Source organism: Myodes glareolus, chromosome 6 (assembly GCF_982192425.1).
Source record: "Myodes glareolus chromosome 6, mMyoGla1.1, whole genome shotgun sequence".
Taxonomy (NCBI): Eukaryota; Metazoa; Chordata; class Mammalia; order Rodentia; family Cricetidae; genus Myodes; species Myodes glareolus.
In genome coordinates this window covers 104,622,161-104,640,319 of record NC_142031.1, presented here as the reverse complement: position 1 = coordinate 104,640,319, position 18,159 = coordinate 104,622,161, and the positions used below count along the sequence as shown (strand labels likewise).

The 18,159-nt window shown below is 42.2% G+C and overlaps 1 protein-coding gene across 9 annotated transcripts in view; it reads right to left on the bottom strand.

The window, feature by feature from the left end:
* Pde1c (phosphodiesterase 1C) overlaps window positions 1-18,159 on the bottom strand; it is a 445,757-nt gene that overhangs the window by 240,174 nt on the left and 187,424 nt on the right. For 2 of the 9 annotated variants that reach the window (XM_048440409.3, XM_048440408.3), the window contains one exon: window positions 11,593-11,619. The exons of the other annotated variants lie outside the window; for them this stretch is intronic. In XM_048440409.3, the coding sequence (XP_048296366.3) occupies window positions 11,593-11,619 (27 nt within the window). The remainder of the gene's footprint in view (window positions 1-11,592; window positions 11,620-18,159) is intronic. 9 annotated transcript variants of the gene reach the window in all.

The window sequence follows — 18,159 nt, the reverse complement described above, 5'->3', positions numbered from 1 at the left end:
ACCTGGTCTACAGAGTAAGTTTTAGGATAGTCAGGGCTACACAGAGAGATCTTGTCTCAAAATACCAAGAAAAAAGGAAAAGTAGAAGAAGAAGACGAAGACGAAGACGAAGACGAAGACGAAGACGAAGAAGAAGAAGAAGAAGAAGAAGAAGAAGAAAAAGGGAGAGCATCCTAGAAACAAATCCATTTGCAGGAGAGAAGAAAAGGATTCTAGTAGTAGTGAAAGGGAACAATACACACCCCCATCGTTACACAGGGTTGGTGCCAGGACTTGAGTTTCAGCCCAAGTATTCAAAACTCCAGCACTCTGATCTTTACCCCAGGCCTTCACTCCAGTAACTCTTTAGCTGAGCAACGCCACAGATGTGCTTTTTCCAAAGTCCATCCTCCACTTTCTCAGCTCTATCCCGCTTGTTTGGAATTCCTCATTCTGATTCCCTATCCCTGGCATCCAAAAATGAAAGGAAGAAATGGTCCAGATTCTACTCGTGCCAAGGGAGCGGGAAAAATTCAGGGAATGAGCTGATGGATGCTTAAAGGCGGCAAGACAGCAAACAAGGATAGAAAAGGCAGCGTGAATTTCTTTCTCTCGGTTTCTATTTTTATGAACAAAGGGTTATGGGTATATGGATGACTGATCACGTGGCTTCAAAGTACTTGAGGATGTTAAGCACACAATGAATGATTTGTAAAAATGAAGAAGCAGCAGGTGGTGAGGGAGGATTTCCTTCACTTGAATCACGCTGCACAAATATAGCTCTTTAATAACACGCCATCATTAAACTCTCCTGAGGCTTCACCTTTTAGGTTAAGAACAGATACAAAAACATTTCAAATGGAAAATGTCCTTTTACAGAAGGAACAGAAGGGGCCAGTAGCATGCAAGAGGCCCTGGGTTCAACCCCAGGAGCCCTATCAATCAGGCATGGCGTTTCATACTTGTAATCCCAGCACCCCAGAGGCTGGTGCAAGAGGAGAAGAAAGATTTGAGGTCAGCCTGGGCTACTTGAGACCCCGCCTTTTAAAAATGAAGAACAGGCAGAGGAGGGAAACAAGGTCTCAAAGGTGCATCCTTCTGACCTTTTAACTTCTGTAGACTTACCTGCCTCACTTGAGGAAGGAAACAAATCCTGTTTAGGATTACCACTGCTGTTCTGAATCACCATGACTAAAGCAGCTTGGGGAGGAAAGGTGGGTGTCCTTTAGTGTAAGCTTCCATATCACAGTTCATCCCTGATGGAATTCAGGGCAGGAACCCGGAGGCAGGAGCTGAGACCATGGAGCGGTGCTGTTTGCCCTTCATGAATTGCTCAGTTTGCTTTCTTATAGAACCCAGGACCACTAGCCTAGGGATGGTGCCATTCACAATGGCCTTGAACCCTCCCAAATGAATCCCTAATTTTAAAAATGCCTACAGCAGAGAAACCTTGTTTTTTATTTTTTGTTTTTTTTTTTTTTTTAAAAATGCCCTTCAGGCCTGCCCACAGTTCATTCATATGGAGGCATTTTCTCAACTGAGGCTGGCTCCCTTCTTCCCTTCTCTCTAAAGACCCTAGCTTGTGTCAAGTTGACATAAAACTATTCTGTATAAATACTGTCTCCACATCTGCAATGAGTTACAAAACCACAGACACAGGAGACTCGAGGAAGTGTCCGTACCTAAAAGATGTGCCTTTAGAGTCTGGTTGGAGCATGTGTTCTGTGCTGAAACCTCCAGTCAGTGTCTCATTTCTCCTGAGTCCTCTGTGCAGATTGCCCATTGTAGCGATGCAATGAGATGTTGATGGTGTGTGTGGAGTGAGTACCTCGTACATGATAAACTCACCCGGTACAGGATTTTATTGTCAAAGTTTGCGGTTTAGAAACTATTCTTTAACATTCTTCCCATGGCTAGGTCTTCCTACCTAGGCAAAATTACAAGCCTCTAAACCAGAGGTAGCCTGGTTGATGGCCAAAAGACCATCATTCTGGGCACAGATCCGGTTACCTATCCAGTGATCTTCGTGGTAGGTGGAAATTATGCCACTTCTGGTAAGTTGGTTGCATAGCACAGAGTACCCAACAACCCTGCAAGACCCCAATAAGAAGAGCCAGAAAATCCTGGTTTATAGCCAAATGTCATCTCAATGTCAACTCTATAGATGAAGATACTGTGGCAGGAAATGGGCAACTGGCACAGCCAACGACACTAGCGACAAAGACAAAGTCTTGTTATTAATCTTGATTAATCATCTACTTCTCCACCACAGGTGAATTTGTTTCCCGGAGGACATTTTTGGCTACCACAACTAAGAGATAGCAAGGAATAGCAAGTGATATCTGGTGGATAGGCAGAGATCTAGCAAAATGCCTGACATACACATATAGGCCGGTTGCACATCAACAGTATCAGAATCAGGAACACTGATCTACACTGATCAACTCAGTGTCTCCAGAGGTCCTGAAAGCCACTTTTCATGCAGCTGCTGGTGGTGGAGGTTGTGTTTGGACCCTGCTTCGGCAATTACTGAACTGAACTAGTTGGTTGCACCCTTTCATATCTCAGGCACTGAGATTAGAATGGGTTTAGAGACATGCTTCCTTTGGTAACTTAAACTCTGGGCATAACTTGTGAAGGACAGTGACCTCCCATCATCAGGGCTGCTGACACTCTTAGAGATGCATTTGGGCCTCATTATGCAACCTGAGAAAAATCATTCTGGAACTCACTCTGCAAAACATCACAGAAAAGCCAAGCAATAGTCACATTTTCCAACATTCAAAAGAATCCTCCTCAAATATGGGAGACACTGCTCTGAACATGCCCCAGCTTGGTGATCAGAATGAGAGAAAATAATTCTCAAAGCATTGAGGCAGAGCAAAGGTACTGTGAGTTTTCACCCAAAGCTATAGCCCCACAGTGGAGAAACTGAAAGAGAAAAGCAAAGGCAATGATCCAAGCAAGGATCTACTTTCACATTCTTGCCATGCATGCCATCTGTCTTGCTGACCTCACAGGCCACCATGCTGGCCAGTTTGAGAGCCAAATGGGAGTCTGGGTGCAGGACTCTGCAGTGAAGTGCAGAACCATTTGCAAGCATGAGTCATCTGTCAACCTGAGCTTATTTATACACAGAATCACTGACTTTAGTTCTCACCCACGATAAAAAACATATGGAGGGCCCCAATCTCACCCATCGTAAACTCAAATAACATTTAAGAAATAAGCCTGGGGCCAGTGAGATGGCTCAGTCTGTATTGTTGCCGAGCCTGACGACCTGGCTCCACCTCCAGGATCAGCATGGTGAAAGGAGAGAACCAATTGTAGCAAGCTGTCCTTTGGCTTGCCCATGTATACTTGACATATATACATATATATGTGTGTGTGTGTGTGTGTGTGTGTGTGTGTGTGTGTGTGTGTGTTCGTGTGTTCATTTTCATTCTCTCTGTGTGTGCCTCTCTTTCTCATACATACACACACACATACACACAGAGACCACCACAACTCAAAACAGCAAAAAATAAAATACTGCATTTTTAAAAATAAATACCTGCACTGCCCATCATTCTAAACTCAAAAAATAAAAAATAAAACATCACAATTGCCCCAAGAACAACAAACATCTAACTCTTGTACACAGAATTCAATGAGTAATAATCAAGAGTGCAGGGTATATTTTAGGTGGAAATATCTAAGAAGACTAATTGAGAGACAGTGCTTCTAAATTGAGTCTTGGAGAAAAATATGATGTAAGCAATTAAAATTTTAAAATTTTTAATTTTAAAAATCAAAACTCTATAAGGAGGGAAGACAATGACACATTAATCCAGAAACTCAACACTTATTTCCATCATGAAAATGATTCATGATGACTTTAGAATAGGTCCAAAAAGACCTTTATACAACTTCGAGAGGGCTGGGTAACTGACTGATAGTTTCCCTCTCTCGATTCCACTTCCTGGTGCCTTCTAACCAAGATGTAGCCAGCACCGTTTCTGCCTGCACACTACTATGCTCCTTGGCATGATGATAATGGACTGAACTTCTAAATCGTAAGTCGCAACCTCAATTAAATGTTCTCCTTTATCAGAGTTGTGTGTTCATGGTGTCCTTTCACAGAAACAGAAATCCTAAGTAAGACTTTGCTCTTCTTCAAATTCATGGCCCGTTTTTCTTACTATTTGTTACTCTATGCATGCTTGAATATGTTTGTTGTTTGTAAACACAATCAGAGAGACTGTAGAGAAACAGATGCAGATACGCAGAACTGAGACAATGAAGACCACCAAAGAAAGGAATGATTAGGAAGACTTCCAATACACTAAGCAAAGGATAATGTGCTTGAATTATCAAAATAAAGACCAGACCATAGGAAGCAAAGGTGTACAGTCTGTTATAAAACCAGGTAAGAAGGAAGAACATAAGGGTAATGCTGAAGAAACATGCAAGAACATATTCAAACTTTGATCAGAGATGGATAGTGATGACCAGTCATAAGGACATTACATTGCGGTCACTTGTTCCTCTTAACTAAGAAAATGACAGCTCAGTGCCTGGGTTCTTCCTGTTAGCAGTAGCATCACCAACACTTGACCTCCTACAGCCCAGGATCCTATCTCCCTCCCTGCCTAGTTCTCATCTCCCACTAACCAGCTTCTCTGGGTCCACACTATAAGACTCCTTCTGATGCTTTGGCAGAGCCTCTGAGTGAGGAATGTTTGTCTGCTATTCAGAACTGTGACCAAAGCTGTCTCAGAAGACCCTCCCTCCTCCTCCTCTCTTCCTCATTCTGTTCCATCCAAAATGACAAACCCTGAAGGCATTTTTCCTATGCTAAGTATCACGCACATCCCTGATCTGTACTCTAACTGGGACTACCCCCCTGCTCTCTCTCAGCTGCCTTGACCTATCTACAGTTGCTGTAAAATCACCCTAATTCTGCTGGCAACTGGAAATATAGGAAAATATTTGAAAGGGTTTTACCTCTCAGAAGATCCTTTCGCCCCTAGTGTCTTCATTAATTCTTAGGTTCTGAAAAGCAGTTCTTCTAAATAGACTACAGAATGCATGGTTTACTATACATTTATGTAGAAACGCATGTCTTAATAAATCCTATGTGACCTCTCTTAACTTCCTGAACATCTCATTTCACTGACAATTTTATCTGCAAAAACAGAGTACAAAAGTCCACCAATCATTTTTAAGATATCAAGAGAACTTCAGTATTCACTGGAGGATCATATTATACCTGGGGAAGGATGTGAGAAGTAGAGACGCACCTGCTCACACTAGGATATGAGTGCTTAGCAGGCAGCCTTCCCAAAGACTGCACAACACTCTCCTCCCCAGCCCTTAAACCTGACACTCTATTATTAACCACAAAGGTGGCAGATCAGCAAAGGACTCATGGAAGAAGTGGATCCATGAAGGCAGAAAGAGATGGGTAGATCTGATAAAGGGCATTATTTGTGGATGTCATCATTTACTGAACTCATGAAATTTGATGCCAGGGCTTCATTAAGGCCCAGAAGAAGAAAAGGGCAAGATGGTTGGAGGGGGTGACTCCTCCATTAGCATTACAGCGGACAGAGGCCCCTCTTCAGGAAGAGGCCTCCCTATGCACTACAATATCCACTTCAACAACACTTATGCAGATGTCAATATCCTGGGAATTCTGTGTCCAGACTGGTTTTGAGCCATTTGTTTCTCTGAGAAAAGATTCAAAGAATCAGGGAAATATACATTTTAAATGGAAGTAAAACCAGGAAGACCAAGAAGAGATTCTGAACTATCCTGCTGGACTTCACCATGCACACTTTGAAGCCCCATGCAGTGTAAACAGCACTGTGTGTTTGTGATCTAGTGAGAGAAGTGTATGACATCACAAGCCCTGCCGCCCCCCGACCCAGGCAGCTGTCCAATGGCCTTCATTCCTTAGGCCCACCATATTCTATTGCAATTATTTTATTTACATGAGTCTCACCTACAAGCACCCAGACCTGTTCACAAAGGCATTTTTACCTCTCATTTTACTTCCAGTTTTTAATAAGTTGACAGAGAGCTGATTTTTAAACAGGAAGGTTTTTATAATGAACTATATATGTGACTCCAAGTAATGTGATTGTCAAAAACATAAACTTGGTAGCTCATTAATTGTTCCAATTTATAACTCAATTATAGTAAGAAGCAGAACTTCTATCTAAACTAAATAGAAATATGATTAATAACAAATGATCAAACCATCATGCTAAATATTACAGGCTTTCATTATCTAGAAAGACTTAACTCCAAATCTGATACATCTTGAGCAATATCTGAACTGTCACAATGTAGACATGAAGGCTGGTCATGTAGCAGACATACAAATCTTTACCAGATGATACTCATTAGAGAAGGTGAGATTAAAATAACTATCTAAAAATGTCCTCATTGAAAACTTCTGGAAAATTGTAATTTCATTAATAATTTTTATCTAGGGGACTGGTTAAGAGCACTGGCTGCCCTTCCAAAGAACCCAGATTCAATTCCCAGGACCCACATGGAAACTTACAGCTGTCTATAACTCCAGTTCCAGGGGATCTGACACTTTCATACAGATATACATTCAGGCAAAACACCAATGTATATAAAATAAAAATAAATAATTTCTTTAAAAATTAATAATTTTTATATAAATGTAACTTTTTAAATATATATCAGTAAAATCAAATACCATGAAAAGCAGACATTGATCCAACTTTTTACACCATCTTGAATAGAAATCCCATTCTTGAAGAACAGCCTAGGAGTACCAGAAGATTTCTAGGTCTCTGGGATTATCCTCTCTATGATCTGGCAAGCTTCCTCAATGAGTTAAACTTCTCTAAGACTGATGATGTCTTGAGGTTGATTTTGTATCAAGAACAACCTGATGAGAAGTTTAATGGGAAGCAGGTATACTCTATAGTCCTCTCCAGCTGTCAAATTACCATTTCACCATCCTTGAAATTACAGGGCCTCCTGGACAAGCCTCATCCCAACAGCAAAATGGGGAGGGTCCCCTTAATGCTGTTTGCTTAAAATCCAGTCTAGTAAGGTTTTCTGTAGAGAAAGATGCTTGCCTCCCACCTATTGTGCCTTTGCTAACCCAGAAAGAACACATCTAACACCACCACCTTTTCTATTCTGGTTTTGGAAGAAGTAAGTATCTTTCCATTGGTGCCAAAAATGAGACCTAGAACCTTCCCTTGAACTAAGATCTGCCTTATAATTTGTGAATTACTTCAAGAAAAATAACTCCCTCTGGGGAGCACGAGTAGTGTGATAATTATTTGAAAGCAGGTGTATTTTTCTTTAATATAGTTTTGAACACTAAATAAGTATGTAAACAGCAAGAAAAGTCTAAACAAAAGAAAAGATTATTTATATATGCTTGGCTATCTTTTCTTTGATATCCAAATCAAGACTAGGCAATAGAAAACTTGTATTCAGGGCTGGAGAGATGGCTCAGCGGTTAAGAGCATTGCCTGCTATTCCAAAGGTCCTGAGTTCAATTCCCAGCAACCACATGGTGGCTCACCACCATCTGTAATGAGGTCCGGTGCCCTCTTCTGGCCTGCAGGCATATATACAGACAGAATATTGTATATATAATAAATAAATACATATTTTAAAAAATATTTTAAAAAATAAAATTAAAAAAGAAAACTTGTAAGTCATGAGTACCATTCAGTTTTCTTACAGTAAACCACCAGTTGTATTTGACTAAATAATGCAGAGATGGTGAGGAGCCAAAGTCAGCCAGCCAGTTCCCTGAGTGAAGGCAGGCCTGCCAACCTAAGATCAACCCTATAACGGAAGGAGAAAACAGACTCTCGCTCCTTTGACCACTGCATGAGCACCATGCCACATGCACCCCCACACATATTCATACAAATAAATAAATAAATAAACTAGCTACATTAAGACTTCAACAAGCCACTGTCAGCCACAACGATACACTTGCCCCAACATGAAAAAAAAATAACAGCTACTTCCACTCTGAAGGAATCTTGCTGGCAAGCACACAAGCCAGGCACAGTGGTGCCTCACTAGTGGGACAGTCCTCTCAAATTACCTATACTGTTTGTCTGATGGTATGCCTAGAGCTTCTAGAAAAGTCTCAGACGAAGTCATTCTGGAAAAGACTGATGGTCAGCTACATGGGTGGAAGAAGGCGGCAGATCACTGAGCATCTAGGTGCGCTGGTAGACTGAGCAGTGACACAGCAGACGTGACTCTGTGCCAGTGAGTCAACCCCGGTCACAACTGAGAGACAAGCAGGTTCTAATGCTGCCACTTAGACCACTCAGCTCAGAAGCCACAGAAGAAGCATAACCACCTTGAGACTGTCATGCAGGAGGGAGCTACATAAAAGCATGTGGGGAGTGAAAGCTTTGTGGGGAGATGGGAGGGATGCCGGAGGCAGACACAGAGACAAGGAGCACCACAGCTCCTGCAAGCAGCATGTCCACCCAGAGCAACCCCAGCTGACACCAGGTAGATCACAGCAATCCATGAACCCAACTCCCACCCGGATCTCCGAGGCCGTGACATCATGAGCAAAATAAAATGATTGAGCCACATTGCTGAGAACAGTCTGCTGTTTATATCAGTAGGACATAGATCTATTTAATATGAAAATTATTAAAAGTAGAAGAGTTCAAACTGGTCCTTTTTTATTTGTACTTCAGCACCAGTAAAGGAGGCACAAAGCAATCTTTATTTCTGGCACACAATAAAAAATATAATGGCATTCACATCAGTTATACGAAAACACACTTTCATAAATAGCCACTAGGGTAATTTGAACATTGACAGGTTTGAGCGGCTCTTTCATAAGACACCCACCCACCTGTCTGTCTGTCTTTAATATAAAATTGAGGTGATGCTGAAATGTCCCATATCCATGACTAGCCCATGTCAAAAATGGTAATTACATTTTACTACTGAAGACTACCCTCCAATCTGAGTGATTAACTTATATCCTGCTTAGTGGTTCTCATGCAATTACTACCATGAACCCAACCATCCTAAACAAGACAGACGTGTGTAGTTGATTGTGTAAGCCATTGGTATTTGTAAGAGGATAGCAACCTCCAGGAAGCCTTCAAATTGTAACCAATTTTCATCTCAGTAACTCACATAGCCCAGCTATATATGTGTCTTTGGACTGCACACTAGGAAACACAGAACACAGCAACCTCTACTAGATGATACTGACTAGAAAAGTTGATAATAAAGGGCTATTTAAATATGTTTTCCTGAAAACTATTGGCAAATTTTGTTTGCACTAGTGGTTTTTATCTTGCTGTAATCTACTGAAATCTGTACTACTGAATTCAAAGCCCATGAAAAGCCAACCCTAGGCTTCTAGGCTGAAATGTGGACCACAAATGCTTGGCCAACAGAAGGTCTGCACTGCCTGTATGTTTGGAATGGACTTTCCAAACCTGGTAGCCTAGGATATTTTGGTACTTATGTTGATTATATCCCTAATAGTTTTCCGTAACAAAGGCCACTAAGACAGGAATAGTAGACGATGCTATTTGCACAAAATGTATTTGTTATAAATGATGGAACTTTTGTTCTGACTTGCATTCCATCATGACATCGCAAGTCTGGCTCTTCCAGAATTAATTCACCTTTTCTGGAAAAGGCCTGGGAAGATCCCATGACATTATTTAGCCTATATGCTGTGAGAAAATAATTTCTGTTTCTCTTCTAATCAACTCAAGATTAAAGAGCATAGGATCATGCTCCCTGGTGCTATCACCAATAGTGTGTGGTGGGAGAAAAATCAACTTAAAGGTTCAGTCCGTAGGAACAGTTAGCAATACTTCATTCAATAACATTTGCTAGGAGGCGGCAATATTTCAGGCTTGTGGCAGAATGAAAACAAACTACCACAAAGTGTAACACACTAGACAGAAAGAACAAAAGATGAAGCAGCTGTGTAATACACAGAAAGCAGAAATCTCAGAGCATTAACTAACAAAGGGACCAAGTTTTAGTCAGAGAGGAAGGAGTAGTGTAAGCTAGAAACAGGAAAGTGTCACCACAGCGCCTGCAGTGCAAGGACTGTCACCACAGGCAACACCTATCCACTCTCTCCATGGGATTCCTGAGTAACTTCAAAGTCAATCCATTATGTCCCGCATCATTCCAGAGGTGCTCCCTGATGCACATGTGGTCTGTGCTCTTAAATAAGCCTCAGATAAATATACGAATGAAAAGACAATCAGAGCTCTTCCTAAGAAATCACCTACCCACCCCCAAGCAGTTACAGTCACTTTTAGAATTACGCCATAGTGAAAGTTTAGAGAGGAAAGAAAAACACTGGAAGGGGCAAGAGATGTTGCTGGAGAAGCTAAGGAGGCCATAGAAGGTTGTGTGTACCATCATTATCCAATAGGCTTATGAAAACGAAACACTAGAAAATATGTTAGATGAACCAGTCTGGCATGGTGGCTCAATCTGTAATCTCAACACTCAGAAAGCTGAAGCAGGAGGATTGCCATTAGTCTAGGGCAACCTCCGCTGCAGAGTGAATTCCGGGTCAGTTTAAGATACAAAGTAAGACCTTGTCTCAAATAAAACCTAATGAACCAATGACTTATGTATGTGAAGGAAAGGGTATGCTAATTTTCTTCACTATGGTAATAATTTTACCATGCATTCTCAAATCAAATCATCTTATTGTGCACTTTAAATATACATCACAGAAAAATCATTGAAAAATTAGATCAGTGAATCAATTCAGCCACGGCGCTCATGATATTTCCTAGGTTCACTTTATTATTCCATTATTTAGAGGTTACACTCACTTTCCCTGTGTTCATCACTTTTATACAAGCATAAAACCTTATGCCCTCCTGAACCAGCAACCACCATCTACTGAAGGACACTTCAGTGGGAGATGCCACCCTCAAAGATGGAATCACAAATGCAAAGTATGCAGGTTGGAGTTGTTGTATCCATAAGGGGTGAGGACAGTATGTACCAAATAACTTGAAGGTTCTTCATCCAAGTTCCTGCAAAACACAGCCCAGAGAGAGCCAGGCCAGGCCCTTGGGCATGCAGTAGGTACTTAGAGAATATGACAGATTGTTCTTCAAATTACCCTTTCTACAATCAAATCAAAAGGCTACCATTGCTCTAAGGTGCTCTGTGCAAGTGGCTAAGCAGTATTTCCTCAGTCACTCTGGTGAACAAGAATCCAAAGTGTATTTACAGCCTCTGCACTCCTCCCCAGGATGCATCACCTCTCACCTGCCCATGCAGTCTCATCCCTTATTGGTCAATGTTCTGGCAAAAATCACAACACAGCAGTAACAATCTTCCAAATCCATAGGATCTGCTCACATGAGCTGTCTACCCACTGATATACACTACACCTTACAATCAATTTCAATTTAGAGCAGCAGCCACGACGGGGGATGGGGTGCGGGAGATAAAGCAGACAACTCACTAAGGAGGAGAGGGACTCTTTATTCCAATTCCAGTGCACCACAAGCCGAACTTGGGAAGAGCTGCCTCACAGTTCCTCAACCACAGCCCAGAAGGTTCCGCTTCCCAGAAGGATGCACTTACCTCTGCGACGTTTTCTTATATTTCCTCCTGTAGAAAGAAGAAGCATAAGCTCATGTCAGAAAGATCCTTTGGCAGGCAATGGCAGAAGGGACTACTTTCGCAGGGGCAGGCATATGTGTCGACAGTTCTGGGATTTCCTTCTGCGCTGTCATTTCAGAGTGGAGCTGCTAGTCTGTGATTGTTATGTCATTGTTTGGACAGGCAGAAACACATGTAAACGTCACCGTGAGAAGCTGCATTCCAGGAGCTCAGGGGCTCTGCTCCTGTGTGTTTCCCTTCCTCCCTTAGAAGGCAGTGTGAGATCCCAACTGAGGCCGGGTTTAAAGACAGCAAGATCCAGGTTCAAGCCTCAGCCTTTCCAAGATCCATTGGATCAGAGCACAGTGAGCAGAGACTTATAAAAAAAGTCTTTTGTCTGGTACAAGTAATGGCCAGTAATACATAGTTATTTGTACTTTTACAATCGTTATTATCATCTTCATCATCAGGCAGTAAGAGTCTTTAGTGGGGTGTGTGTGTGTGTGCGTGTGTGTGTGTGTGTGTGTGCGTGTGTGCTGGAAATCACACATAGGACCTCAAGCATATTAAGCGTATGTCTGTTACTGAACTGCATCCCAAAACTAAGAAGCCCTATATAATCCTTTTAAAAATATAGATGTGTTACAGAGCTAAACCATGAGATCAGAAATAAATTTCCAAAGAAGGGTGAAATGGGAAAAGAGGATCTAAGAACGTCTAGAAGCAGCATCTGCACTTGCTAACGGTGTGATTGAGACTTCACTGGGAAGCAGGAGAGGCCCAGGTACAGTTTATCTCTGGCACTTCCTTGTCAGTTGGCCTTGGAAGAATCTCATATACCTGGGGATTCCTGGTCTATCAAGCAGAGATGTGACTTCTGCCCTGACTATTCCACCCAGGTCACTGTGACATTCAAGAGGAAGATGGACTTGAAAGTATGCTGATCCAATCCCCAGTGTCATTCAAGGCTGTGTCAGTTTTGAATCAGCTCCTAAGATCCTCAGGAGAGTTTTAGCGGACTCTCCAATGGAGAGAATTAGAGGAAAGGAAAACCTTGAGAGGAAGATCTGTCTCCTCACAGCACCTCGTAAGCTTTCCTTTCTTGTCTCATCTACTTAGACACTTCCCCAAGTCAAGGCAAATCCCACACAAATAATGTCATGGTGTCTGAAAGTCAGCATTGAAGGCACATGAAACCACTCAAGTTCTTGGAAGAACTAAGGAAAGGCTGGAAAGTACCCCCAAAGGCAAATAATAATAGATGGGCACTCGTGGCCTCTGTTTAGAATCCCCACAATTCATCAGGAATGATGAATCCCAGAGGCTCAGAGGAAGGCAGCCTGTGCTGGTGGCTTCCACCGTGCCCTGTGCTTTGCAAGGGCTGCACAAAGGCACTGCTGGGGGCGGGGGGATCAAAGGGGAATGGAAAGAAGAGCTTTGTTCTCAGCACCTACTTAAATACCCACTGTGTCCCGCTAACCTCCCATAACTCTCCAAATGAATTTATTCTGGAAAGAAAAGAAGGCATGAACCTAAAGTGGTATTTTATAACAGCAACTGTAAGATATAGTTTAAGGGGTTTGAATCTAATTTAATAACTTCACCAACTAGGAGGCCTCAAGTTCAGTTCTGTTGTAACTCATGCTTTCGTGTACACATTGGTGAAAAGGACAGAATAATCCCAGCCTGAAAGCAGCAATTTAATTCACCAGGTACTGGCCCTGCCGTGTGCTGAGCATTCCAAGTATTTGACTTCCTCCGCCACCGGTTTTGAGTTTGTGAGATTAGCAACCTTTCCACATGGAGTTCTGCATCTGTCCAAAAAGCTTGTACATCAACTGGCGCGGGTCAGCAGGTTGTAAATCTCCCTGGGCCAAGCGAAGGGATCCCTTGCAGCTGTCATCTGCACAGGTCCAAATACGGCCTCTGCATTTGTTAGACCTAGGGAAAGGGAGACAGTGCTACTCCATTCCTGACGCTCCTGAATTCCAGAGAAGTGTTCTTGATTGCAAAGACAGTAAGGTTTTCCTTTCTTGTCTCATCTTGATTTGTTCCCCAAATCAAGGTGAACCGCACACAAGTAATACCATGGCATTTGAGAGTCAACATTTAAAACACAGGAATACTCTCAAGTCCATGGAAAAGGCTCAAGGTTCACTACTCAGGTATTCTTGACAGGGCAGATGGTACCCAGACACTGATTCCTGCTCGTTACTCAGATCTCAGTTGAGATAGCATCTCCTCAGAGGGCCTCGTGAGCTAGTAAGCCTCCAGCTGACTTTCAAGGTGGTCCATGTTCCTAATATGAATGTACCTAGCAAGAAATAAAAAATGCTTTCATTTTACTCCTTTCCTTTACTGCGGATTTACGAGGAAAGTAAGGACATCTCCTATAGCCATGGTTTCCTACGTAGAGGAGAAAAGGAAGGAGGAGCCTGGGGAGCTAGCTTACAGTGAACACCATTTTCCCCTTCCTGGAACTGCAAGGAACTGATTCAGATACCCTACAAACCCTAGAGAGTGTGAACCTACCTCATACTTTAAAATTTTAAGCAACTAATTAAGTAATTAAGTTACTAAATAACCAGACAAAATAACTAGTCCTAAGGATATAGAGGCTTAAAGAATCTATTGCGGAAAATAAAATTTTGAAGACTTTAAAATTTGAAGACTTCCAAGAGTGTTGGGGAGAATCATGCAAAGAGGTCAAAAGATTCCAACAGGAAGCTTAGATGCTGGAAGAAAACCAGCCAAACAGCAGAAAACACACCAGGGTCTTTCCATTCAAATGCAGGAAAGGAGCTGGAAAAGAAACCCAGGTTATTCCTGGCCTTTTGTTTCTGAAGAACTTCAGCAGAATTCCTCCCTGAATCACCGCTTGTGAGAACGCTATTGTTTTGGTTGATGGAGTTTACCTGAAATATGAGTTGTGGAAACCCGAAACAAGACAGCAAAATCTCGCAGTTCACCTAACTAGACTGAGCTGCCGTTGGAGAGAAGGGCAGAAAGAAGCCCCTGGCTCTGGAATCTGTATTAAGCTGACAGTAGTGGGGAAGCTGCAGAGCCCAGGAGGCAGCAGGCCATCTCCATGAGGCCAAGCCGGGAAAGAACTCAGTTTCCACAAAGTCCCAAAACTGTGACAAGGAGCAAAGAAGATTGAAAATGACTTTGTTTGCCTTTCGATAGCTGGGAGTTTCCAAAGCAACAGGCACAGCTTTGGTCAAAAGTAAGTAGCAAGTATTCCAAAGTCAAGCACTCTATTTGGGAATGTTTTTCTAATGCCCTGGATAAGTGAGAATGATTAGACATTGATGTTAAATTATGGAGTGCCTGGTAGCATCTTATACTCTCCTAGAGTGTGTATCTGAGCAGAAGCCATATGGGTACCTCAAAAAATGAGCTTACTATTCCAACAAGTTTACTTTGAAAATCCAAAATGTTCAGATTTCACTTTAGGTTGGCAGCAAGACACCATCCTGTTGGGCACAGTAATGTTGGGGGTTTGAGAAACTGAATACATAGCCAGACACATAGTCAAACTCTGCCTTGGGTGTACCCTGCTTTTCTGGGAGAGCGACTCCTTGTGGAAACAATCGTGTCTTCATCCTTCCCTATGGAGACCACAGCACTGAGGACAGACAGATGCAGCTTATCTTACTTGTCAGCCCTTGGTTCTCTCAAGGGAGTGGAGAGTCAGAGCATCACAAAGTAATTTTATAACTACCTACATGTTCCCACAAGGCCAGATCACGTGGATGTCACTGTGGGAAAGTGGACGGAGGGAGAAGGCACAAATGGCTGTGAAGTGAGCCAAGACCAGACTGGCCATTCGATCCTTTGCTTTTGTTTTGTATTGGCATGCCTGGTGCAGACTGGAAAGAAGTGGATAGAACCAGATACTTCTACTGATCTCTTAACCCATTTGTATGAACTGTCTCTGGGTTTCTGATAATGGAGAGCCTTTGTGTATTTCTCTTTCCTCTCGGTAGTTCATTTCCATAATGCACACATTAAAACCTAGGCTTTTACAACTACACATCCTGATTGTCTTCTGGCCATTCGCATTTTGAACACCAAAATGCTGGTGAAAACACAAGTGAATTATTCTTCTCACACTTTCACTAAGTACCCAGAGGTACTGGTGTAAATGTCTCTTTTTAATTTTTATCACCTTTATTTATTTACTCATATTTAAGTATATGGGAAATACACCCAAGCAATAGTGCAAGTGTGGACGTCAGAGGAAAAATTGTGAGAATTGGGTCTCTTTTCCTATCACATGGGTCTCAGAGATGAGCTACAAAATGAAATTCCATTTGCCCAAAAACTCAGGGCAAGACAAATATATAAATAGCAAACATTTTATATATATATGTGTGTGTGTGTGTATGTAATAATGAACAATGTATAAAGTAAACAAAGGTTCACTTTAGCCTAGAGTAGCCCAATTGTTAGTAAAGAGTCTTGGGCTTTATTATTAGTTTCTAGATTTTTTCTACTGAGTTTTCTATGGGAGAAAAAAAATTATTCTTAGAACTCATGCGCTCTAACTTAGACCACTTTTTAAAAAGGAGGGCTGTGGTCCTATTCAGGACAGACACCTCTCTCATATATATATATTTGATTGGTCAAATGAGATCAAATTCAAATGAAGGAAGGCTTTACCTTTGTGACTTGAGGTTGGAGAGGGTTGAAGAGATGAATAGAAGGCTTACCTCAAAGGGGACTGTAAATAAGACAATCCATTAGCGAATGGATGCTGGGAGCCCGTCCTCTGGCTGGTACTGGCCAGAGGGAAGACAATAATAACATCTAAGGAGAAGCTCATACACTCCAAGTTAAAGAGCCTCCCAGGAAGCCTACGTGTAGCTACCGATTTACACAGTGACTCCACCGCGGCCCTTTTGTGTCTTCTGTAGTCTTTACACAAGTCAATCTCTTTATTGTTCTCCCCCAACAGACCCTCATCTGTCTGCAGACAGCTGGCTAGACAGAAATCCAACACCATTATGCGCGCCTGCTTCTCTCCTGATCCTGGGTCAACAACTCTAGCTCTTGGATTACAAGACGTCCCCAAACGAGACCTCTCCTCATAGAACACTGAGATCTTCCCTTGTTGGGAAGCAAGGCTTTTCAAACAGAGCAGGCCAAAAACCATAGCTAAGATCTCAGTGTTCAAATCTGGGCAGAGAGCTAATGAGTGGCACCAAGGATAAGAACGGAAGGGCTTTTTAACAGAGGAAACAGAAAGTAAATGTCACACTTGTGGAAATCTGGTAGTGTGGCTTTTTCATAAGTGATTCATATCTCTATCATGTATTTACAAAACTTGCCGTGTAGTAAGTGCAGCAGAGTCGTGAGGAAGGAAATGCATTTCTGTAACCTCCTCCCTGGGAGCCTGGCTCCTACTTAAATAACTGTCAGAGTGGAGAGGAAGCCAAAGGATTAAGACAAAGTCTCTCTCTTCACAGACACACCCCTGCAATCAGGGAAGGGGTGGCTTGGGTTTGGTGGAATCATCTCGAGCTTGTACTTCTAATTTCTATTTAGTTTTTCTCTCAGGTAGAGTTAGCCACAATGAAGGCTGCATATTCTGACTTTAGTCACAGACTCATGTCCCTAAAACTTTCTTGCCCACCCCCTGGTATGCCTGTCTCCCTACCCTTTTTCATTAAAACCTGGCTCGTATCCATTTCTGAGGGAATTCCATTCAATTCGGTAGCTTGTTGGAGGCAGAGGGCTTTCCAATTTCCTCTAAGATATTTACATTTCTCTGGACACAATTCTTGAAATCTCAGGTTTAAACATGGCAAAGTAAAGTGACTATCTAGAACATAGGGAGCTAGCAGACGGATTCCTTAGACCCATCCATCTTCTCCCACCAAGTGAAAGCACCAGACCCCTGAAACCAAGTAGCCTTTGGTTCTGACTTCACTGAAGCCATACCAAACTGGCAGTTCAAAAGTTCTTTCACTTTGGGAAAACGGCTCATTTCCTACAGTGGTTTTAAGGACAGGTTGAGGGGTCTAAACAATGTTCATGACAATCAATATCTGATAAATGATTCTTATATTTCAAGCTGAGTACACGAGACCATAGTAATGAAGGTGTATCTAGTTCCTCAGAGTTAGCAGTCAGGGCCTGTGACAACAATCACTCAGGACTGTATACATTACTGAACAAAATCCATTTCATTGAGCTTAAGCTGCAGGCATTACAGAAGCCTTCAGAGTCGTCCCCATGACAGAGTCAGAGAGGGGGAACGAGATGCATGTCATCACTCAGACCTTTAGAGACACACGTAGGGGGTATTGCTCATAGATCAACTCTGATGTAAATGTGTTGAATTACTGAGCCATAACTCAAGAGGAATCCACATTTGGCAATGGAAAAGACGATCATATTCAAATGAAATCAGCCAGGCAAAAATCGCCATTTCTGAGAGTGCTAAGTATATGGATAATTGAGAAGAATGGAGGATTGGACTGATACATACAACCTGTCCACATGAGCAGAATGCACTTGGAAAATACTGATTAAACTGCATCA